General features: G+C 41.6%; 1 protein-coding gene across 1 annotated transcript; it reads right to left on the bottom strand.

Annotated features, from left to right (window-relative positions):
* Nucleotides 1-230: 230 nt before the first annotated feature.
* On the bottom strand, nt 231-23,637 carry LOC145269652 (pantetheinase-like). Its single transcript, XM_080125366.1, has 2 exons — nt 23,132-23,637; nt 231-1,605 (listed from the first exon to the last, which is right to left on the bottom strand). Exons 1-2 carry the CDS (start codon nt 23,360-23,362, stop codon nt 265-267), a joined length of 1,572 nt encoding a protein of 523 aa, XP_079981492.1. The 5' UTR covers nt 23,363-23,637; the 3' UTR covers nt 231-264.
* Between the last annotated feature and the right edge of the window lie 1,014 nt (nt 23,638-24,651).

Below are 24,651 nucleotides of genomic sequence, written 5' to 3'. Positions count from 1 at the left end.
GATATATAATTAATAATTATAACAATAATAATAATAAATAAAATAAATAATAGTAATAAAATAATGCTAAGAAAATAATAGAAATAACATTAAATAAATAATAATACATAAATAATAATAATAATAATAAATATAATAATAATGATGATGATGATACTAAATAATAATAGTAAATAAAAAATAATAATAATAGTGTTACAAATGACATAAAATAAAACAAAATACAGTACTTACTTTTGTAATGTTTTATTTTCAATTCTTGCCTTAAAATAAAATGCTAAATAATAGATACAAGATAACAATCAATAAACCAAGTTGAGAACCATGAGTACTCTGTGTACCACCAGGCGTAGGGTACGGAGGATCTTTGTCATAAACTCGGCCGTTCAACACAGCAGAATGAAGAGGCAAAGACATGGGACCTTCCATGTAAATATTACCTGTATAATTGTAGGTCCATTCATCATCGACATATACATAATTGGATTCGTTCATGGCCACAACGCGCGGAGAAATGTGAGCACTTTTGAAGTTGTGACCTGTCAGTACGAACCTGTTAAAGATTGTGTTTGCACTGGTGATATCAGTGCCACACTTTTCGCCATCGCATTTTGACAAGGAGCATGTCTGTATATAGAGTTTTCTTTTTATGACATGGATGAACCCATTGATGACTCCCAGCGCATATCTCTCCGTTGACGATTGCCGCTCATATTCTAAGCTGCAGCAGAAATCCGCATCACAAACCTTTGTTACGCCCTTAGTTTTGTCATCTGGCAGAGGCCGAAAGCGAATACCAAGACCTAATACCGAACCTTTCACAATCTTTACATTTTTATCGGGATTAATCTTTGAAGGAATTGAGCTCACTGGCAAAGGCGTTTCTTCACTGATCGCCGGCATATCTGCAATTAACAGTTTGCTTTTGTTTGGAGCTGTTGTGTAGAAAAAGGCTTTTGCACCTTCTGGGGTGTACAGTCCACTACCATGAGCCAGATGCTGTGTGGCGTGAAGATCCGCAGCAAGGATATTAATTTTGTTAGCTCGTGCAAAGCCTGAATGTACCATCATTGACCTGAAAAATGGTATAACCTTAACCCATGCCGTTGGATAAGCAAGATTACGAACCTTATATTTATCAAGCAACAAAAAGGTAGGTTCTTTGAACATCAGGTCAAAGCAGATAACTGTGCCGAATCTTCCAAACGGTGTGTCAAAGGTCACATATTCAGGCTCCCTTGCTGGATCAAATGGCAAGTCGATATACAAGTTCCGCTTATGGTAGACGGCTACTAATAGCCCTTTGTCTGAATAGACAACATTTGTATTATATTGATATTGGCCATCATCTGGACACAAAGGATCGTCCGTTCTTTTGCACGGTACTTTAGTTCCCATGTTGACCACCATATAAATCTTGTTTTCTTTTGCAATGCGACTCAGTTGTTGCTGGATGTCAGTTCCTTTATAGGCATCGGGCGATTCCGATGGATTCCAGCTGACATGTCGAGGATCGGGAACTTCTTCCAGATAGGATTTCACAGTTGTTCGGTTTTGATAAATTCCAAGAACTCCATATTCAGGAAAAACAATAATTTTAGCACCCTGAAAAGAGAAAGAGAGAAAATTAAGCTAGTCTAGGGGGACGCGGGCACTCTGCTTAAATACGATATTTTAATTCGTCTAGATTGCGTATATATTATTAGACAGTCATAATTTCAAAAGCAAAAAAAAGAAGAAAGTGTTTGAATGCCGTCAGCTAGAATCGAAACTGAAAGCAAAACCGTAGCATTTAAAGCTGGTGACGTTACTACTGTACCAACGTGAAATACATATGAACTGATTAAATATGAAAAATAAACTAAGATGAATGTACAAAATGTACAACGATTTTGATCAATTTTTTACTCCTTAGCAACTATTTTAACCGGTTAATGACCAATAAAAGAACGGTACTAATTAACTTATACTATATTAAATAGTAATAATTACTAACCTTAATATTAATGGAGTTTTATTTTATATTAATAAAGAAGCTTTATTCGTTATCTTCGTTAGTAGTGTTTGTGAATAAGTACACAATGTATTATTAGTACGAGAGTTCAGTGTTCGTACGCCATGATAGAATTAATACATTGCCGGCTTGTTGAGGAAGAGAATAGTTCAGAGTTCGTGCGCGCACGTGTTTTTAGCTAGTAGTTTCTGGAACAAAGGAAGCCGCTTAAAGGAAAAAGAAAGAGACAATAACTTCAGCGTGTTGACGTGTTGTCATGGGTGAGTGTGAGTTTTATTTACGACGACAAAGAATGTTCGTTTGGGTACGGCACGTGTGGAAGCAAGTAGGAGTTTGAAGAGAAGCTTGTCTTGTACTCAAGAGTTGTAGGTTCCTTTGCATCCTAAGGTAAAGTTTATTTTGTGTATACATACGTTTGCTATTTCCCATCACCCTCAACTACCCATATCCCTCTCCCCCCTCCCGCAAAAAAAGAAAGCAGAAGATAAAAAAGAAAAAAAATGCAAAAGAAATATTGTAGTGCCGGCATCGACTGGCACTACATCAAATAGTAGAAAGGTCAAAGAGGATGAAAAGACACAGTAGGGAAAGCACTTACCAGACTTCCGCTTGTTTTGTACTCAGTGCGATGACGTGTTGCCGTGGGTGAGCGAGAGTTGTAGGTTCTTTAGCATGTCAAAGAATTCCCGTGGAAATAAATGTAAGTTTGAACAGAGCTATAGCTAACTTGTAGTACTTACGTCCAGCCTGGGGCTTATGCCCCAGGCTAATATCCACTGCCCGGCAGGGTCAGGATCAAAGAGGATTAATGGTTTGTGATTTCGCATTTTATATACTCTGTCATGTGACTGAGAGTTGGCTTGTGATTGGACAAACCAGAGAGAAAATGGATTTCAAATCTCGGGGTTATGAGAAACAGCTTCTGCCTATTGGAGCGTCTGCTACAGACCCATAAAAAATGGTCCATAAGAATCCAATCCTTTGAGGCTCCTAGCGCCACTTTGTGACTTTTAGTTTCGGAAGAGATAGTTTGAAAATATGGAGACAGACAGGCAGACAGAAATATAGCCTTTTTTATATTCGACTAGAAGTGGTTGTAGACGGGGGGGGGGCGCCCCGCTTTGCATGAGCGTAAAATAAGGTTAAATATGATATTTTAAATTGTCCAGATTTTGTATATATTATTATAGAGGCGTGATTTCAAAAGTAAAAGAAAAATATTTGGGTGCCATCAGTTGGAATCGAAACCGCAATATACAAACTGTACACTTAATGTCTCTATAGACACACACCGGCCTTTATCTATGAAATTCTTTATTTGGCCAATCAACTCTTTACTTCTCCTTATTGTTCTGCTGATATACTAAGTTATGATATAACTTTTATTCCTCATCTTTCCTTTAATTTTATTGTTTGCTCCTCTTAATAGTGTTGAGCTTTTTTATCATGATAAGTTTTGATTTGTTAAAAATTTATTCTTTAATAAAATATGTGTGTGTGTGTGTTGATTTTTTTTTTAACGATAATACGGTTATTAGCGTCTCCAATCTTGGAGATCTAGGAAAATATTTGCCCATATTTTTTGGACATAAACAAATAAATAAACAAATATTTATTTATTTTTTATTTTATCTACAAAACAATAATCTATAGGTGCCTCCAACGCACGCCACAGTTTTAACCCCGCCCCCTGTATGTAACACGATTTAACTGTAATTTAATATTATCATCCTAACTTTTTTACCATTTAAAAGAAGAAGCTTCAAATAAACTGCTAATATTTAAAAAAAAAAACCCAACTTTTTATAGCATACAAAAATAATGAAAATGCGAGACAAAAATCTTATTTGCATTATCGACGCTTTAAAACAACGTTCCTGTGTTGTGACGTTTTTGAAGCCGTAAACACACCCATGTTAAAAAAAGTAGCAAAAATCAAATAATTGTCATATTTTCCTGACATTTTCGATATTTATTCATTATTAAATTAACTTACATATTAAAAGTAGATTGCGTTAAATATATTAAATGAATTTTTTTAGACGTTTTATGTTACGAAAATGAAAAGAAAAGAAAATTTCAACACTTTTTAAAGCCGAAAATGACAAATAATATATATATATATATATATATATATATATATATATATATATATATATATATATATATATATATATAATGCTGTTATTTTTTTCACTTACCTCAAAGTTGTAAATAAAATTGGACATAAAATCAATCTTATTATGTTAAAATAAATAAAATAACAATTTTCTTGATTTTGTTTTACCGATAATTGAATTCCAAATGAGCTTTCAACGTATATAAAATAACCTTTCTAAAAAAAACTGTTTTCATAATTTGAAAATTATATTTTATGAAAAAAAATAATTTTTTTTTTTAATGCGCATTATGGACTGAATTATTGTTTATATTTAAATCATATGTTTCGGTTCTTTTTCCGACATTATCAAAAAAAAAAAATCCACGTTATGGACTGAATTATTGTTTATATTTAAATCATATGTTTCGGTTCTTTTTCCGACATTATCAAAAAAAAAAAAAAAAATCCACGTTATGTACTGAATTATTGTTTATATTTAAATCGTATGTTTCGGTTCTCTTTCCGACATTATCAAAAAAAAAAAAAAAAAAAAAAAAAAAATGAAATGAAAATCAGTTATCTGCACTTGACTTTACCGTCGCCGCTACTCCACGTTAAAAAACGACCCTGGTGTCTAACTCTGTCCCGTGGGGAGGCATTGTAAATAGGTACTCTTATGGACACGGAATGAAATTCGTTTGTTCTTAAATAACAAAAACTGTCCTGGATATGACCTTAAACTATATCTGATGGTGAGGCCCCAGCTTGCGGACATTGGGGAGTGTGGAGACACCCTTTAATTGCCATTGCTCCCAGGTCCACTCTGACCTGGAGTGGTAGTACCTGTTAGAGTCCCAACTATGGGCTAAATAGAAACCGACTTAAAAAAATATATATATACTCAACTAAAAAATTGTTTTTCAAAATCACTGGATTCGGCATTAAATAACCTGAAAAGGGTTGATATGACGTAAAACAAAAACAAACAAACAAATAACAAAAAGATACTTGAGCAAATTACGTGATTTTTGGGAATATTTCATCTTCGTTCTGTGACTGGTATGTTCAGCATACAGACTTTTCTATAATTTCTTTACTTTTAAACGTTGCCGCCATAAGTGCCAATCTGAATAAGCACCTACTTTTTAAATTTTTTTGAAATCATTTCTATATATATATATTGCATACAATGTAATAATCAAATAATCATTAACGCTCTGATCCCCGTCTGGCATCAATTGAAATGAATGGCTCTCGTCTTGAGGAGGCTCCATGTTTTGACAAGCTTCTGGGTCTGACCTTTACTCTTGATCTGAGATGTCGTGCATTATTATTTGGGCTCACGTACATCAAATCCGTTGGCATGATTGCTGGAAAAATGGTGGGATTATTCCACCGCTCTAGTAGATATCTCACTGCCGATGCAATTCTCAACCCATATAAGAGCCAACTACGTCCAAGGATGGAGTACTGTTGCTACATCTGGGCAATAGCTGCTAAAAGTACTTACCTGCCTTGACATACACAGGCGGCAAAAAGAAAGTCCGCACCGTAATTTTTTCAAAATCTGCAAATTTAAGCTAAATTGTATGTAACTGTTTAAACAACCTATACCTCATCTGATTCGCCTTTTATTTTTCTATAATTTTACCTGTTCACATTTGACTTTTAATTGAAATATTCTAGTGTTCACGTCAATTTAAAGATATAACTTCAAATTAAGGACGCAAAAAAAAAAGTCAGCACACTGGAAAATTGTTATTTAAATGTAAATTTCGGACATTAATGAAACACAAATACAGCAGAAACACGGGTAACTAGTTAATGTTTAGTAGCATAGCCCTTCTGCAATTTGACAGTCTGTAATCTTTTTGGGAATTCCTTGAATTAGACTGCAGCAATACTCCGGGGAAAGGCCTCCCACTTTTCTTTAATTTTTGTCCAAAGTTCTTCCAAATTTGAAATTATATCATTGCGTAGCTGTTGCTTGGTGTACCTATTTACTATGCCTCCCCACGGGACAGAGTTAGACACCAGGGTCGTTTTTTAACGTGGAGAAAAGGTACAAAAATAAAAATTGTCTCAGTCGTGAAGGATTTCTCCTCCACCGAAAAAGAACAAGAAATGGAAGTGCAGCATCTGAAGAACAGATGGTATTTATTTGCTCCCCCACCGAGCAAATTAGGCACAAGGCCGATTTTTAATGTGAGGAGTGAAGGGAGGGGGAAGGGAAAAAGGGGACCAGCTCCCGAGAGGGGTGAAATGGGAGCTGGTTAAAGGTCAGGTATGTGGGGTTGCCCCCACATGTGGTCTTTGCTTGCAGTATCTGCCGGAACAGATGGTATTTATTTGCTCCCCCACCGAGCAAATTAGGCACAAGGCCGATTTTTAATGTGAGGAGTGAAGGGAGGGGGAAGGGGAAAAGGGGACCAGCTCCCGAGAGGTGGGAAATGGGAGCTGGTTAATGGTCAGGCATGTGGGGTTGCCCCCACATCTGGTCTTTGCTAGTCCTAGCTAGTCATAGCTTGCAGCATCTGCCGGAACAGATGGTATTTATTTGCTCCCCCACCGAGCAAATTAGGCACAAGGCCGATTTTTAAAGTGAGGAGTGAAGAGGAAATGGGGACCAACTCCCCGGGGAGTAGGGGAGCTGGATAGTGACAATTGGTATGAAGGGTGGCCCCTACATTGACCAAGGTCTTATATGTGGGATTGCTCCCACATATGGTCTTTGCTTGCAGTATCTGCCGGAACAGATGGTATTTATTTGCTCCCCCACCGAGCAAATTAGGCACAAGGCCGATTTTTAATGTGAGGAGTGAAGGGAGGTTGAAGGGAAAATGGGGACCAGCTCCCGATAGGTGGGAGATGGGAGCTGGTTAATGGTCAGGCATGTGGGGTTACCCCCACATCTGGTCTTTGCTAGTCATAGCTAGTCATAGCTTGCAGTATCTGCCGGAACAGATGGTATTTATTTGCTCCTCCACCGAGCAAATTAGACACAAGGTCAATTTTTAATGTGAAGGGAAAAAGGGGATCAGCTCCCGAGAGGTGGGAAATGGGAGCTGGTTAATGGTCAGGCATGTGGGGTTGCCCCCACATCTGGTCTTTGCTAGTCATAGCTAGTCATAGCTTGCAGTATCTGCCGGAACAGATGGTATTTATTTGCTCCTCCACCGAGCAAATTAGACACAAGGTCAATTTTTAATGTGAAGGGAAAAAGGGGATCAGCTCCCGAGAGGTGGGAAATGGGAGCTGGTTAAAGGTCAGGCATGTGGGGTTGCCCCCACATCTGGTCTTTGCTAGTCATAGCTAGTCATAGCTTGCAGTATCTGCCGGAACAGATGGTATTTATTTGCTCCCCCACCGAGCAAATTAGGCACAAGGCCGATTTTTAATGTGAGGAGTGAAGGGGAAATGGGGACCAGCTCCCCGGGGAGTAGGGGAGCTGGATAGTGACAATTGGTATGAAGGGTTGCCCCCTACATTGACCAAGGTCTTATATGTGGGGTCGCCCCCACATATGGTCTTTGCTAGTCATAGCTTGCAGCATCTGCCGGAACAGATGGTATTTATTTGTTCCCCCACTGAGCAAATTAGGCACAAGGCCGTTTTTAATGTGAGGTAAAAACCAGCTCCCCTAAAAGTAGGCAAAAAGGGGGCACTCTGGTTACCAAAAATAATAATTGTCCCAGTATAGAGGGTTTCCCCTCCATTGACTGGTACAAATTATCTTAAGTGCAGCATCTGCCGGAACAGATGGTATTTATTTGCTCCCCCACCGAGCAAATTAGGCACAAGGCCGATTTTTAATGTGAGGAGTGAAGGGAGGGGAAAGGGAAAAAATCTGGTCTTTGCTAGTCATAGCTAGTCATAGCTTGCAGCATCTGCCGGAACAGATGGTATTTATTTGCTCCCCCACCGAGCAAATTAGGCACAAAGCCGATTTTTAATGTGAGGAGTGAAGGGAGGGGGAAGGGAAAAAGGGGACCAGCTCCCGAGAGGTGGGAAATGGGAGCTGGTTAAAGGTCAGGTATGTGGGGTTGCCCCACATCTGGTCCTTGCTAGTCATAGCTAGTCATAGCTTGCAGTATCTGCCGGAACAGATACTACACTTTGATCCCGGCCCGAAGGCCAAGAATGCATCTGCTGGAACAGATACTACACTTTGAGATATTAAATCTTTTATTCATGTTAAAAAATACAGTAAAATTAACGGTGAACAAAAAACTTAGGCACATGGCCAACTCAAAAGGGGGGATTTTGGGGGTCGTTGGTCATCCTTGTCACTCCAGAACTAAACAAAGTCAAAAGTTTCTCCCAGCTAGTATCTTCTTTCACCATAATACCGCATTCACCCTTTCATATTGTGGGACTTCCTAGTAACTCCCAATTTTTAAAACATTTTTTATTGACGAGTAAAAACAAAAAAGATAACAATAAAATGGTACAATAATTCATTTGTGTCGAGGGCGGGGGAAGAAAAAATAAAAAGGTGATTAGTAGGACCCTCCCAACCCCGTCTAGTTGATAGACTGCCCGTTCCACTAGGTTTGTAAAAGGAACCTCGCTTCTGCGGGTCAGTCTCTAGGTGGGGATGCCCTCTAGATGGGGGTGAATGGAGAAAAGAAAATTTTTGTGGGTAAGGGATGGAGGTTAGTTTGTATTTCTTTTTCTCCAAGATGGGTAAAATTTAGAGGAAGGGGTGAAAACAAAAATTGCAGGTAAGAGGGGATGGGGATCTTGGAGGCTTCCTAATCGGGGAGGGATGGAACACACACTCAGCTAGCTGAGAGACTACTTGTTTAATTTAACTTTACAGAACTGCGCGTTCCACACCTAGGCGGGGAACACGTATTCAAATTTGGCTCCTCTTCGTACACACAGACTTGCCACATGTATCCATCTTCTGTCAAATGCCGCGCGATGCAGCCTTCTTCTATCACATCTGATCTTCACCCGTAGTTGGTGTTTAAAGAACGCGATCAGATCTTGATCAGAAAAAGACAACACCCCCCCGGCAACCTTGCAGACGCGACGTCCAAATCACCATTCTCGCCACGGCCAGAATCGTAACGTAGACCATTTGTCTTTCCCGGTCCCACGGCGGCCTCACGTTGTCCACAACATTGGATACAGTAATTGGGCGAGGATGCTCAGGATCGATGCGAGCCGTCACCCCACTGACATACGACCAGTACTGGCGGAGTTCGCGGCAATCGAAGAAAGCGTGATCCGTAGTTTCCACAGCCGTTGTCCCACAACGGGGACAATCAGGCGACTCCAGAAACCCAGAACTGCATTGTATGTTGTTGAGTGGAAGTGCATTTCGGGCCAATCGCCAGGTCAGAGAGAACTCCGAATTGTTCAGATGACTCGAACCTGGCGCCCAGCTCCACGCGGAGCGGATCTCACTCTGCTGCCACCCCAAACGCGCGCATAGCGGGTCGTCAGCGGCCCCCTTCACTAGATCCCTGTGGAGTTCCCTACGGGTAGCAGTCACAAGGTCACTGGACCTTGGTAGTCGCTTTAGCGCGGCTCGGCACTCTTTCATGTAGGCAGATTCTCCCCGCGGCCTGCGACGGCTCTCGATGGAAGGGTCGAGAACGAGGTCGGGGAAGGCGGCAGTAACCACGGGGTGCCACGGTTGGTCCTCCTGCATATAGTGGCTCAGGAAGGCCAGCCTCTCAGCATCTCGATGACACTTCAAGTCCGGCATTCCCAAGCCTCCCTCACACGGACGTTGAATACAGACCTGTCTGCTCACCCAGTGTCTTCCTCTGTCCCAAAGGAGCGAGGACAAGAGTTCGACAAGAGCTTTTAGGTGTTGTGCAGGCAGGGGAAGTACGGCCAGTCGGTAAAGGATGAGAGGAAAGACGTAAGTGGCGCACGCCTCAGCTCTACCCTTTAAGGAAAGTTTCCTAGGAAGCCACGAATTGACTGCAGCCTCCACCTTTGACCGTACCTCCAACCAATTCTTGTCAAGCTGGAGACCCGGTCCGAACCACACGCCGAGGATCCGGACCGGGCCATCTGTCCAGCTGAAGGGCGCAGGGAGGTTTGCGTTGCCACTCCATGCGCCCAACCGCAGTCCTACCGACTTGTTGCGGTTTATCTTGGCCCCTGTAATTCTTTCGTACTGTGTGAGTGCCTCTGACACGACCTCAATGTCTCTGAAGCCCGACACGAAGATCGTGACATCATCGGCGAACGCGGATACCTTGGCAGCTGAGCCGCCAGGCAGAGCCATTCCGCGCAGGGCCGAATTTGCCTCCCCATGTCTCAGCTTGCGGAGAAGAGGCTCCAAAGCCAGGACATAAAGCAGGGGCGACAGCGGACAACCCTGACGAACCGACCGAGAGATAACAAAGGGTTTCGAGCGCTTTCCGTTGACTTGCACGACAGCCATGGGCTGTCGATACATTATGGAGATCCACTTGCAAAAGTCCGGTTTAAAACCGGCGGCCTCTAAGACAGATGCCAGGAAACGATGGTCGACCCTATCGAAAGCTTTGGACTGATCTAAGTTTATCAGCGCGGCTTCCGTGTCGTCATCTATTCCCCCCTCTAGGATCATGCGGATCAGGTGCAAGTTGTTCTGAATCGATCTCCCCTTCACAGCGTAGTTCTGTTCCGGTTCAACCAACTCGTCGATAACAACCTGCAGCCGATTCGACAGGACCTTGGCCAAAATCTTCAACTCTGTGTATAGCAGAGTTATGGGCCTGTAGTCGTCTAACTCTTCCCCTCCATGCCCGTCACCTTTCTTCAGCAATGTGATCACTCCCTTGGTCACCTGCCCTGGGATGGATCCCTGAGCAAACCAATGGTTGAACATATCCGTCAGAAGAGGCAGAAACATGGGCGACAGCCTCAAGTACAGTTCGTATGGCAGACCATCAAGTCTTGGCGATCTGTCACAGCTGACCTGCTTCAGCGCAGTAAAGACCTCCCGCTCCGTCACCCGGCCCTCGCAACTAGCCGCTCTAGCCGCCTCGAGGCGGGGAGAGTCGGCCAAATAGTCGCTAAACTCAAGGACCGGAAGATCGGGCTGCTGCGTAAAACGCTCCTCGAAATGTTCTCGAAACCCCTCGCAGATCTCCCGAGTCGATTCCAGGGTGCGTCCATTCGGATGTTTGATTTTTGCAATGTATTTGTCCGAGCCACGCCTAGAAACCTCACGGCGCACGTCTGCATCAGAATTGACTGCTTCGTTGCCTATCTTTCTAAGCCTAGCTCTAACTACTTGGCCTTCGTAACGCTCGCTAGTCTCGCGTAGAAGGTCCTGCTTAGCTAGTTCCTGACTAACCCTATCACCCTCCCCCGTAGCCTGGGCTAGTTTCTGCTCTAGCTTCTTCTTCGTCTTGGCCTTATCTAGTGCGAGGCGCTGGGCATACTTGACGGAGAAGCTTCTGATCTTGGCTTTGAGACCTAACCACCACTTACTCCCGGTAACCGCCCCCACTAGTGCCTTTTTAATCAATTCTCTTAACTGATCTTGGAAGTCTTGTATCTCCAGAAGGGAGGTGTTTAACTTCCAGTACCCCGCTAACTTAGGCCTATTTCCTAGCTTCAGCCGGGCCATAACTAATTTATGGTCCGTCTGGCCTAGCCAAGTGAACGTGGGACAAGATAAGAAGTCTACTTCGCCTCTCCTAACTAACATCCTGTCCAAATAAGTATTTGGATAGGAGGAAACACTATTGGTCCACGTCCACATCTCCCGCCCTGGATGCTCGACCCGAAACCTGTCGACCAGACCGCATCCAGCCATCAGATCAGCCAGGCTGGACTCGCACCTCTCCGATCCTCTAGCTCCGCCTCCTACCTTATCTATGTCGGGGTCTAAGATGGAATTCCAATCCCCCATTAGCACTACCCGCTTCCGACAATCTACAAACGCGTCAAGCTGACTGAAGAATGAGACCCTCTCACGAGCGGTGCTGGGCGCATGAACCGCAATCACCCGAAACACAGAATCTTTTACGGCAACATCGGCCACAACCAGCCTACCCACTGCATCTCTATGGACAACGTCGACCGTCGCCGACAGGGTACGTTTAAGCAGCACGGAAACTCCTTTCCCCCGCGGGCGGCCATATGCTGAGAAAACCTCAAAGTCTCGGGCCAGCACCTGACAGTCCACAGAGGAAACGAAATGCGTCTCCTGAATCGCAGCGACATCCACTCCCAGGGACAAGAGGTCGTGCCGGAGGCGAGCCGCCCGGCCCGATGATCTCAAGCCCCTCGCATTCAGACTAGCCAAATTCAAAGCCATGGTACCTACCTTAAGGTGTGTTACACTCAGCTCCGAAGTCAGCCGGGGAAAGGACACCGACGTTGTGTGCAATGCTCAAGGTGGTCAGGTTTTTCATGTCCTGACCTTCTCTCACAATGCCGCCGACATCCAAAGGGTAAGTCAATTTAAGGGCCCTATAGAGTGACGGATGGACCAACACTGGGACCCTTCCCTTGCATTGTTTTGCGAGTTCCTCAAGGGAAGGGTCATTTTTCCTAATCAGTTCAATTCCCGGACCAGCCCCTTCAGCGGCTTCCAGCATTGTCCACACGTTGGTTTTGCAGGCCTCAGGAAGCCTGACGAAAGTTGTTAGCCGTGGGGCGTCCGGGAAATTAGAGGGGACATTAACGTCTTTTCCCCCTATCTGTTGGCAGTCCAGCAGAGGTTTTAAATTTTTTCTCTGCCGGTGTGGTACGCCCATTGCCACAGACAGGGGGTCTACAGAACAAAGTTCCTCTCTCGTTTCGAGGGCGAGAGTCCCTGTTGGAGTGAGTCCGTAAGTGGGAGAATCTGAAGGGTCTCTCCCCCTCCCGGGTTCATTCTTTTCTTTCTGGGATGGCGGCTCAATTTGCATTGGTGTGGGGACGAGTGTCTGTGTGGTGTCTGGTGTTGGTGTTGGTGCGGTGTCTGGTGTTGGTGTGATGTCTGGTGTTGGTGTTGGTGCGGTGTCTGGTGTTGGTGTTGGTGCAGTGTCTGGTGTTGGTGCAGTGTCTGGTGTTGGTGCGGTGTCTGATGTTGGTGTTGGTGCGGTGTCTGATGTTGGTGTTGGTGTTAGTGCGGTGTCTAGTGTTGGTGCAGTATGTGGTATGGGGGTAGAAGTGGGTTGTGTTGTTGTTAAAGGTGGTGTATGCTCACAGGGAGTGGGGGCTGCCTTTTCTTCCCCTTTCCTTTTCTTTTTTATTCTTTTGAATGAACCGGGGAGTGGTGAGGTTGAGTTCCTCTCCCTCTCACTAGCAGATTCATCCTCAGAGGAGCAGTGTTTTCTTCGCTTGATCCCCGTCTCAATTGGTGTGGGGACCGTTGGTTGTTGCTGCTCCTCTAATTGTTGTTTCTCCGGTTGATGCTGTTGCTTTTCTGGTTGCTGCAGCCGTTTTTGTTGCTGCTGTTCTGGCTGTTGCTGCTGCTGCTGTTTTTGTTGTTGCTGCTGTTTTCGTGGCATTGGTTGTGGAATTGGCCGCGGCAGCTGATGTTGCTGCGGCTGGTTCAACGGCTGGTTTGGCTGCTGCTGCTGTGTCTGCTGCCATGGCTGTTGCTGCGGCTGTTGTGGAGGCTGCTGTTGTTGTTGCTGCCTCGGTTGTTGGGTTGGTTGTGGGACGGTGGCAGATGGGATTGTGGGCTTCCGTTTCCGCCTCATTACCGTGATCCATTCCTCCCCTTTGGCCTCCTGCACAGTTTTGGGTTTCCTCGGTGCTGGGGTTGGTGCTCTGGTTGCAGGAGTTGTGACAGCCTGTTTGGACACTGGTGCTGTCTCAGAGGTTGGGACCGCCTTTAGTGTCACTTGAGTAGGAGTTGACCTTTGAGGGCAGCTCTTGGCCATGTGATCCTGTTTTTGGCAGAACCAGCAGTGCGGACGACGCCCCTCCACTACTACTGTCATAGTTGCCTCCTTAAATGTCAGCTGTGCTGGTATCGCCTGGAAGCCTTCTTTCTTTAGCCTCATGGCCACAGTGTAGCTGCCCAAGTGCATGCCGGTTTTCGACCGCACTGGGGTTATTTTTTCCACCTCGCCGAACTGTGTGAAGAAGGATCCCAGGATTTCTGCTGATATTTGCATAGGTACATTGAATACCTGCACCCGGGTCCTTGTCCTGCCCTGGTATTCGGGCTTTAGTTTTGTTCTCCCATACTTAATTTCCTGTAGGGAGAGTCTCTCCGCATCTTCCTTGGTGGGTAGGAGGATGTCCCACATGGCGTAGCTCCTCTGGTACAGGTATAATACCGGGATGTTTAGCTTGTGTAGGAGCCCTGCCATGTCTTCCTTTTTCATCCCTAGGAGGCGGTTTTCCGGCATATCCGAGATGATGAGGGAGAGCACTCTGTCTTCGATTGCCTCCCAAGCGCCTGGCACTGGTTTAATTTCTGCCCCCTCTATGTATTGTCTGTACTTGGTCAAGTACAAGTCTCTATACTCTTGAGGGGACAGTTGCTTCTCTACAGTCTTCCCCCATGCCGACCCTCTTGTTGGTGTTGGATCTTTGGTGAGGTTGGACTGTTTTTGCTGTTCCTTGGCGGAAGGGTTGCTATTTTGAGGCGCATTTTCCTTTCCGCTTTCCTTTGGGACCGACTCTCCCTGCTCTATACTTCTTCCAGGAAATACTTCCCTTTTTGGGGAGTCGGCCTCCTGGGGAGCATTGTCCTCTTTATTGTCCTTGGGAGCTTTTGCCCCTTTTGTTTTGGGGAGGTTTAGGCTGTATGCCCCCTCGTTTTCTTGATTTGCTCCCCTTTTGGGGCAGTAGCCCTCCTGGGGAGCACTGTCTCTCTTATCGTCCTTTGGGGCTACTGCCTCTTGATTTTTGTTGTCAGAGCGGGATGCCCTGTCCAACATTGTTTTTTCTCCCCTTTGTGGGGAGTCGCCCTCTTGGGGAGCACTGTCTCCCTTATCGTCCTTTGGGGCTACTGCCTCTTGATTTTTGTTGTCGGAACGGGATGCCCCGTCCAACATTGTTTTTCCTCCCCTTTGTGGGGAGTCGCCCTCTTGGGGAGCTGCTGGTGAGTTTTCTCCTTTCTGAGGGGCGTCCTTTGGTTTAGTGTCCGGGCGGTATGCCCCGTTGCTTTTTGCTTCCCCTGTTGGGGAGTCGTCCTCTTGGGGAGCAGTTTTTCTTGTGGTAGCCCCCTGGCTGGGGGTATCGGTATTGGTGGTCCCCGGGCTGGGGGTGTCCATTTTTGAAAAAAGCTCTCTCTTCCCTGTATAATTCACCAAAATGAGTGACGTGGAGTCGGCGTCCAAAGTGGGAGCCGACTTTGGCGCCAAAAAGAAGTGGCGCCAAAGGCGGCAAGAGGGGAGATAGAACTGAGAGAGGGAGTGGGAAGTTAGTGGAGGGAAGAGAGAAAGTGTTTCCGACCCTCCCTCGCGGGAAGGTCGTAAATTATCAGCTCGGATCCCCCCGTGAGGGGGGAGAGCAGAGAAAGACAGACCAAGTGGGGGTGCGGACAGAACGCTACCCAACAAGCTCGCCGGCCACGAGAATGTGTCGCCAGAACAACACTGCCTATCGCTGTGTATGTATCAGAGAACAGATACTACACTTTGATCTTGTCCCGAAGGCCAAGGGATGTAATGCCATAAGTTTTCGATAGGATTGAGGTCTGGAGATTGTGCAGGCCAATCCAAACATGGAATATCATGCTCTTCCAGGAACCTTATGACATTGTCAGCTGTGTGAATGGGAGTATTATCCCGCATGGAGCTGGGATTATCATCCAAATTCCGACCAAAGTAGGGTAGAAAATGCTCAGTCAACATATTAATGTACTTGGTCGAATTAATTCGACCTTGCAAGCGAAATATAGGCCATAGACCATTGGTACTAATTATGCCCCGCACCAAAACTGAACCTCCACCACCTTGCAGCGTTGAAACTGAGCATCTAGGATTAAATTCTTCGTCTTTCCTCCGACGGACGTACTGCCTACCATCACTGCCTAGCCCATTGAACTTGCTTTCGTCGCTAAAAAGCACTTTTGACCAGTGGCGGCTCGTGCCTGGAGCTGTGGAACTGCAGCACCCCCAATCATTTCTACTCAATATTATCGATACACGGTAAAAATAATACGTTTATTTTTTCCTTTCCTTTCTATGTGATAATATATCATATTAATAATATATATATATATATATATATATATATATATATATATATATATATATATATATATATATATATATATATATATAATCCTGAAGCTTAATGTCGATAACTGTCCCCATATTCATATAAGTATAAAAGTAAAACTTTGCTTGGAGCTGCCAAATTCACAGTTACACATTCTTAGCGAAGTTCACTTATACGCATGCCCGCTTCAAACGGCGAATGAAAGCTAAATTGGAACTGTCGTTTTAGCAGTTCTAAACGCTCGTGAAAACCGGTGTTTGCGTGTTTTCGCTGATATTATTATTTTTTTAAAAGGCTTGTTTACAAATGTTTTGTTTTTATTATTATTAAAAAGTGTAAAGTGTTCTTGTAAATAAATATCCACCTTAAAAAAATTCTCACACTTTTAAATGCGATTTAAGCAGACAAAAATATACAATATGCGAAACTTTTTTTTTTTTTAATTAAAAGTGTTCGGGCTTTTTACCCGTAAAGCTACCAACGTAACTAATGTTATTTTTTCACGTACGGCTTATTTTGTTTGCGTTTTTATGTAGTTTGAAATCTATTCATTTTACAGAATAAAAAATATTTACATTTTTTTCTAAAGAAAAGCGAAGAAAATTTTATTTTTTAAATACATTTTAGTTAAAAAATGTTTTTAAATGTTGCTCATAGTACAAACATGTAAACTTTTTTTATTCTATATTTTATTTACAAAGTAAGTTTAGTTATAAACACATTTTTAAATTTTAAATAAAACTGTTATCCAATAAAACCATTTTTAAATGGTAAACTCCTAACTTTACCATCTGGTAAACTCCTAACTTTACCATCGTGTGCAAGCAAGTAAATTTCAAATATTTTGTTTTTATGAAAAAATGAATTGTTAAAAAATTGTAAATAAAATGTATTTAAAAAATTTTTTTTGTTTGTTTGCCTGCGGAAAAGCCCATAAAATTTATTTAATCTGTAAAGTTTAAAAGAAATATATTTGTATATTTTTTTATTACTCTGTAAAGTGTACACAATTTAAAATAGTATTTTTTATTAAAATGTTTTTGCGTATTATCCCTTTTTCGACGGCTTAAAATGGCAAAGTTAAAAATATTTGTATTAAAAAAAGACAATTTTAATGGCAAGCTTATTTTGTTATACGCCTATTTTTAATTAACAACAAGCGTTTTTTATAAATAAAAACGTTTTTAAATAGTAAAACTATTTTCGTTAATAAAAATCTGTTATCTAAAAGTTATAAAAGTACGATTCAACTCATTTAGAACTTCCGGTTCAGTTGAATCGCAAAAAGAGGATCACGTAAACATTGTATTCCTTCTACCCTAATTAATATTCTACTAATAGACTGCCTAGTACTTACCTTTCCCAACACAATTACATGAGGTCGCCAAGCTAATAAAAAACCTAGATTCCAGTAAAGCAACTGGCCCTGATGGTATCCCAATTATAGTGTTAAAAAAGCTTCAACCAGAACTTGCTCCCATACTTACGAAACTATTTAAGCGCTGCCTTAAGGAGAAGTGCTTTCCGACCCCCTGGAAGACCTCATCGGTTTGCCCTGTATTTAAGAATTCAGGTGATAAGTCATCGCCCTCTCAGTACAGACCTATAAGTCTCCTGTGTGTTATGAGTAAGTTGCTGGAATCCATATTAAATAGAGAAATAGTCAACCACCTCAGCAGGAATAACCTTGTTAGTGACACACAATATGGTTTCCGCTCTGCAAGATCTACCGCAGATGTGCTGACGGTTATATCCCACAGGATTAGTGAATCTCTTGACAAAGGCTTCCTTTCTAGGGCAATTGCTCTTGACATATCAAAGGCCTTCGACAAGGTATGGCATAAGGGTCTACTTCACAAGATTTCCAGCTACGGTATAACTGGAAATGTTTTCTCAACCATTAAATCTTTTCTCTCCGATAGGTCCATAAGAGTAGTGGTAGATGGACAAAAATTGGAGGCCTGTAATATAAATGCTGGAGTCCCTCAGGGGTCAATCCTGGGCCCAACTCTCTTCCTGATCTACATCGATGACCTCCCTAAACACATACTTAAATCATTCGTTGACATCTATGCTGATGACACTACCATCTACGGCAACACATCAAAGGCTGAAAATGACAAAGTTCTCTCGGATTCTCTCTTCTCTGATCTCGAACACGTGGTTCAGTGGGGGAAGATGTGGCTGGTTACCTTTAATGCATCCAAAACCAAACTCCTATCCTTACATCATCAACGCTCTGATTCCCAGCTGGCATCAATTGTGATGGATGGCTCTCGTCTGGGTGAGGCCCCGTGTTTTGACAAGCTTCTGGGTTTGACCTTTACTCCTGATCTGAAATGGAACACGTACATCAAGTCTGTTGCCAAGGTCGCTGGAAAGATGGTGGGATCCTTCTACCGCTCCAGAAGATATCTCACTACTGATGCAATTCTCTATCTATATAAAAGCCAAGTACGTCCAAGGATGGAATACTGTTGCCATATCTGGGCAGGAGCAGCCAAAAACAGCCTATCAGGCCTTGACAGAGTACAAAATAGACTTCGTGGCTTAGTGGAGGATGCCCTTTTCTCTACCCTGCAACCTCTCTCCCACAGAAGAGACGTTGCGAGCCTATCCTTGTTTTATCGTTATTTTCATGGCAGGTGCTCGTCTGAACTCCAATCTCTAGTCCCCCCTCGCCAATCTTTCACGAAAAACACCCGTCTAGCTGAATCCACTGTGAAAAATTTCCCTCACTCTATATCTGTGCCTAAATCAAAACGCGGATTCCATGAACAAAGCTTCTTTCTTAGAACTGCACGCCTGTGGAACTCTGTTCCGTCGGCCTGCTTCCCTCCGGACTACAACTTGGATGTGTTCAAGTCCAATGTTAACAAATTCCTAATGAACCGCCCCCTTAATTAAACACTTCATCAAATCTCCACACTAACGTAATGTACTTGCAATAACCCTTATCCCTGAGTGGCTTCCGGGCCTTGATAAGTGGTGATCAATGTGTAAAAAAAAATTAAAAAAAAAAAGAATTTAACCATGGCCTCCTTGCATCCCCAAGAAATAACTTCTGTGACGGTAAGTGAACTTCAACAGATTGAGTTTTCACAGCTGCCTCTCCATGATAAAGTTGAAATTAAGAATAGAGGCCGTTCAACGCCTGATATTCAAATATCTCAGCCAGGCATTAGCAACAACAAAGTGTATATTCGTAGCTTTAATTCTGACTAGTACCAACGGAAAAGTTGGCTTTGCGGCTGTGAACTAAAAAAGGCATTGTTCTGCTTTTCTTGTTTGTTGTTTGGGGGTGATGTAACATGGACAAAAGATGGTTTCAGAACTATTAGCAAAATGAAAGATAGAACTGAAAAGCATGAGAAGTCAAAGAAGCACGTTGACAATGTAGTTTCCGTATCAATTTTGGGGACCGTAAATATTAAAGAAAAACTTAGTGAGGCCTACAGACTTTCAATCAATCATCATAACATGAATGTTAAGAAGAACCGTGAAATTTTATCTAAAATAATAGATTGTATTTTCTTTTGTGGGAACGTTGAACTCCCTTACGAGGACATGATGAAAAAGATGATTCAGTAAATCCAGGTGTATTTAGAGGATTAGTAAATTTTGCATATAAATTAGATCCAGATTTAAAGAATCACTTAGAAACCAGTAGTGTCTTCAAAGGTGTTTCCAAGACCATTCAGAATGACATACTTGACTGTCTTTTACAAATATGCCGTGATGAAATAAGGACAGAAATTAGCAAAGCTTCCGTTGTAGCTGTCATGGCTGACGATACAACAGATGTGTCTGAACATACACAAATGATCATTGTTTTACGGTACGTCTTGGATGAAAAAATACTGAAACGTTTTTGGGGATTCTTTATTCCAGAAAACCAAACCGCTGATGGAATATCAAAATGTATTCTACAACGATTGGATATAATCCTTCAAGGGAATCGCCAAAAACTGATAGCTCAGACATTTGATGGTGCAAATGTCATGAAAGGCAAAAAAGCTGGTGTTCAGGCGAAAATAAAAGCAGTTTATAGTAATGCACATTTCACTCACTGTTATGCGCATCAACATAATTTAATAATGAGGAATGCAGCAAGCATTACACGAAATGCTAGAATATTTATCTCTAACATTTTGGCTATTCCGACTTTCTTTTCTAGATCACCACAGCGTCTTTCCATTCTCAAGAAGCATCTGGATGTAAGCATTCCACGTCCATCCGCCACAAGGTGGAACTTTAACATACGGGCCATAAAAAGAGTTCATGAAAATGTTCAAGTATTAAAAAATGTCTCACTGAAATTCAGTCAACACCATATGTAAATGAAACCGTTGCAGAAGCGACAGGAATTCTGAAATATTTGAACGATGAAAATTTCATATTTTGGTTAGAGCTATTTCATACAAATTATGTCTCATGTTGAAATTATTTATAATCAAATGCAATCTCGGGAAATTAGCATATATAAAGTCAATGAATACATAGCAAATTTCAAAACTGCTATTTTAGAGATAAGAAACTCCAAATACTGTGAAAATCCTTCACAAACATTCAAGGCCGAAGCTAAAGAACTGTGTGACTATATATCTGTTGATATAACGGACAGATATTCTTCAACTAAACATTTAATACTTGCTAAATTGTGTAACAAGAAAAGCTTTGCTAGTTTTAAGAAAGAACTACTTACAGACGAGATATCCTTGACAACTGAAGCATATCCCATGATTGACAAACAAAAGCTTGAAACTGAGTTAGAAATATTTTATAGTAGGTCAGATATCCATGAGTATTGCAAAGTAATTGATCTCCTGAAATTTATTTTGGAAAACAATTTAAACGATGTTCTTAGTGAAATCACAAAACTCATAAAAATTATCTTGACAATTCCCATGACTACATCAGAGGCAGAACGTTGTTTTTCAACTCTGAAAAGAATAAAAACTTTTCTAAGGAACACCATGGGTTGCGAAAGACTAAATGCACCTGCAGTGCTTTCAATTGAAAAAAAGTTCTTCAGCAATCATTCAGAAGTTAAGGAGAAAATTATCAATCTTTTCTCACAAATTAAAACAAGAAGAATGGAATTTACTTTCAAATAAATATAAGTAAGATATTCCAAATATTTACATCTATTTAGAATTCCTTTAAGTAAGTTATTGTATTTTTATACGTGTGCATACGTATAAATTATGTATATTTTTTATGTTTGTTTTATTTTTACACAATATTAAAACAATACGCATTTTTTTTAACAGCACCCCCACTAATCTTAGGCACGAGTCGCCACTGCTTTGACCAATATGAAGTCATGATCTTCATTGCATCTGACGGAGTCCAGACGGTGCTTTCTGTTCTTTACAGAAATCATTGGCTTGCATGTTGCAACATATCCTCGCAAATTAAATTCCTTTAATCCGTTCTTGGCAGTAGAAAGAGAGCACTTTTTAACAAGATTGCATTGTTGTTGGATTTGAGGAGCCGTTTCAAATCTTTTTTTTTAGGCTCTTGATGTTTTTTTAGGATCTTGATAGCATTGCCTTCCCTGTTAGAAGTAACTTTAGTACGACCAGATTTAGGGGCATCGTGAACACTGCCGGTATTTTGGTGCTTTTGCACAGTCTTTCGTACCGTGTTCTCATCACATTTCAAACTGCAGCCGATTTCTCGATTGGATAAACAAAAAAGGTGGAGATTAATGAGCTCCTGACGATCACTAAGAGAAAGTCGTGGCATATGGACTAAATCCCGGAACAACAACAATTACGATTACAGATGCTTTGTTGCCTGGTGGTGGATAGTTTAAAATGATGTAGAGGCGATAATTTAAGCTGGTTTTAAGCGAATTTGTTGCTGCGGACTTTCTTTTTCCTCAATTTGAAGTTATTTTTTTTAAATTGACGTGAACACTATAATATTTTAATTAAAAGTGAAATATGAACAGGTAAAATTATAGAGGAATAAAAGGCGAATCAAATGAGGTATAGGTTGTTTAAACAGTTACAGTACATTTAGTTTAAATTTGCAGTTTTTTGAAAAATTTACTTTCTTTTTTTCTGCACTGTAGTTCAAAATAGGCCCCGTAGTTTAGTGGAGGATTTTTTAATAACCATGCGAACTTCTTAATCCGTTAATGCCGGCACGCTTCCTTCTTCTTGCAAGAATTTCAATCTATCCTTTCTTTAAAAAAAAATTTCATTAGAAATATTTTTTTAAAAATGAATTTGTCTCCAGATCCTCGTTAGCTACTTAAAACGATTATTTTCTTCTTCCCTGCAGCCTCTTTCCCACAGAAGAGACGTCGCGATCCTGTCTCTGCTCTATCATTATTTTCATGGCAAGTGTTCGTTTGAGCTCTAATCTGTGATCCACCTTGCCAAACTTTCACGAAAAAACACTCGCCTAGTTGTAAACCACTATCAATAATTTCCCCCCACTGTGTTTCAACCTAAACGTAGATTCCATGAACAAAGCTTCTTTCTTAGAACTGCACGCCTATGGAAGTCTGTTCCATTTGCTTGCTTTCCAGCTGACTACAACATGGTCGTCTTCAATTCCAACGTAAACAAGTTCTTTATGAGACGTCCCTTTAAGTAATCCAATTTACCAGGTTTCCCCTACTAACGATTACAAATTTTCCCATTGACTACCGTATACTAATTAACCCTTATCCTCGAGTGGCCTCTGGGCTTTAATAAGTGATGACTCCTTTGTAAAGAGACAGAGAGAGAGAGAGAGAAAGAAAGAGAGAGAGAATTTGCTCAATAATAATAAATACGAAATCTGCATGAATTAAAAAACCATATTTAAGCGTATTTTACGACCGGGCAACGCCGGGCGGCTTGCTAGTATAAAGTAAGAGTACTAACCTTTTTCGCCGCGATTTTTGTCTGTTTCTCGTAAATTCGAATGTTTTTCATCATGTTCTCAACAGCTTCGGACCGGGTTACAACTTTGCTAGGTGCTGACAGGACTGCGTGTTCATAGACGGCCGCCCTATAGGGAACGTTGCGCATTGCCTGAATTGAGGGCAGAGAAATTGCAGACAAAAAGAAAAAAATCACCAGAAAAATTATAAGTAAATCACGTCTTCCTTCCATTTTTTTTTTTTTTTTTTTTTTTTTGAAGAATTATACGAACTTAATCCGTTAATGCCGGCACGTCTCCTTCCTCTTGGAAGAATTTCAATCTTTCCTTTCTTAAAAAAAAATTTGCATAAAAAATATTTTATAAAAATGAATTTGTCTTCAGATCTTCGTTAGCTACTTAAAACAATTATTTATAAATGTTCTTATGGGCAACTTTTTCTTCCTTTGTCTGTGATTTCAAAGTCTGCGAATTAAGTGTTCCGCGTAAGGTCCCGTAATCTTAAAACGTAACTTTATCTCTTAGAACAAACTTTATAAACTATTAGGATAAGTGTTGCCAATTTAGCGGGTTTACCGCTAGATCTAGCGTTTTAATTTGTAAGCTAGCCAGTAAAATTTTAATCTAGCGACATTTTTTTTTAATGTAAAATTCTTAACCAATTGTTTATATATGTCGCCCTTTCTTTAAACTTAAAATGAATTAATGTGCCGCTGCTAATTTGAATGCTTATTTAACTATGTTTCTTGTCAAGTGATCGCAGTTAATCTTTTCCCCGAGAACACGGATATCGCCCTCCTCCTTCTCCTCCCTCTATATATGTGAAAGGAACTTTGTGCATGTGTGTGTGTGTGTGTGTGTGTTCGTGCGTGTGTGTGTGTGTGTGTGTGTGTGATTTCAAAACTTTCGACTTAAATAGCACTGATAAGAATTGAAGGTTTCGTCTAGAGTTTTAAGGTTTTACTTTATCCACTTATCATTTTTGGTTGTGTTATCAAACATGTTAATCATAAGGTATGGCACAAGGCCTACTTCACAAGATTTCCAGCTACGGTATTACCGGAAATGTTTTCTCAATCATTAAATCATTTCTCTCTGATAGGTTCATAAGAGTAGTGGTTGATTGGGCAGAAATCAGAGGCGCACAGTATTAATGCTGGAGTCCCCCAGGGGTCCATCCTGGGCCCAACTCTCTTCCTGATCTACATCAATGATCTCCCAAAACACATACTTAAATCACTCGTTGACATTTATGCTGATGACACGACCATTTACGGCAACACATCAAAGGCCGTAAATGACAAAGTTCTCTCTAATTCTCTCTCCTCTGATCTTGGGCGCGTGGTAGAGTGGGGGAAGAGGTGGCTGGTTACTTTTAATGCATCCAAAACCAAGCTTCTATCTTTTTTATTTATTTTTTTTATTACATTTTCACCCCAAACAAGGCACATTGCCACTTTGGTGTAGGGGGCTACTATGTAGGGATTTGGGAAGCAAAATGTCGGTTCACGTTACACTTGAA

The sequence above is a fragment of the Euprymna scolopes genome, chromosome 45 (assembly GCF_053919585.1).
Source record: "Euprymna scolopes isolate OS-2025 chromosome 45, ASM5391958v1, whole genome shotgun sequence".
Classification (NCBI taxonomy): Eukaryota; Metazoa; Mollusca; class Cephalopoda; order Sepiida; family Sepiolidae; genus Euprymna; species Euprymna scolopes.
Note: the sequence above shows the minus strand (reverse complement) of the source record. Positions and strands in the feature narration are given on the sequence as shown.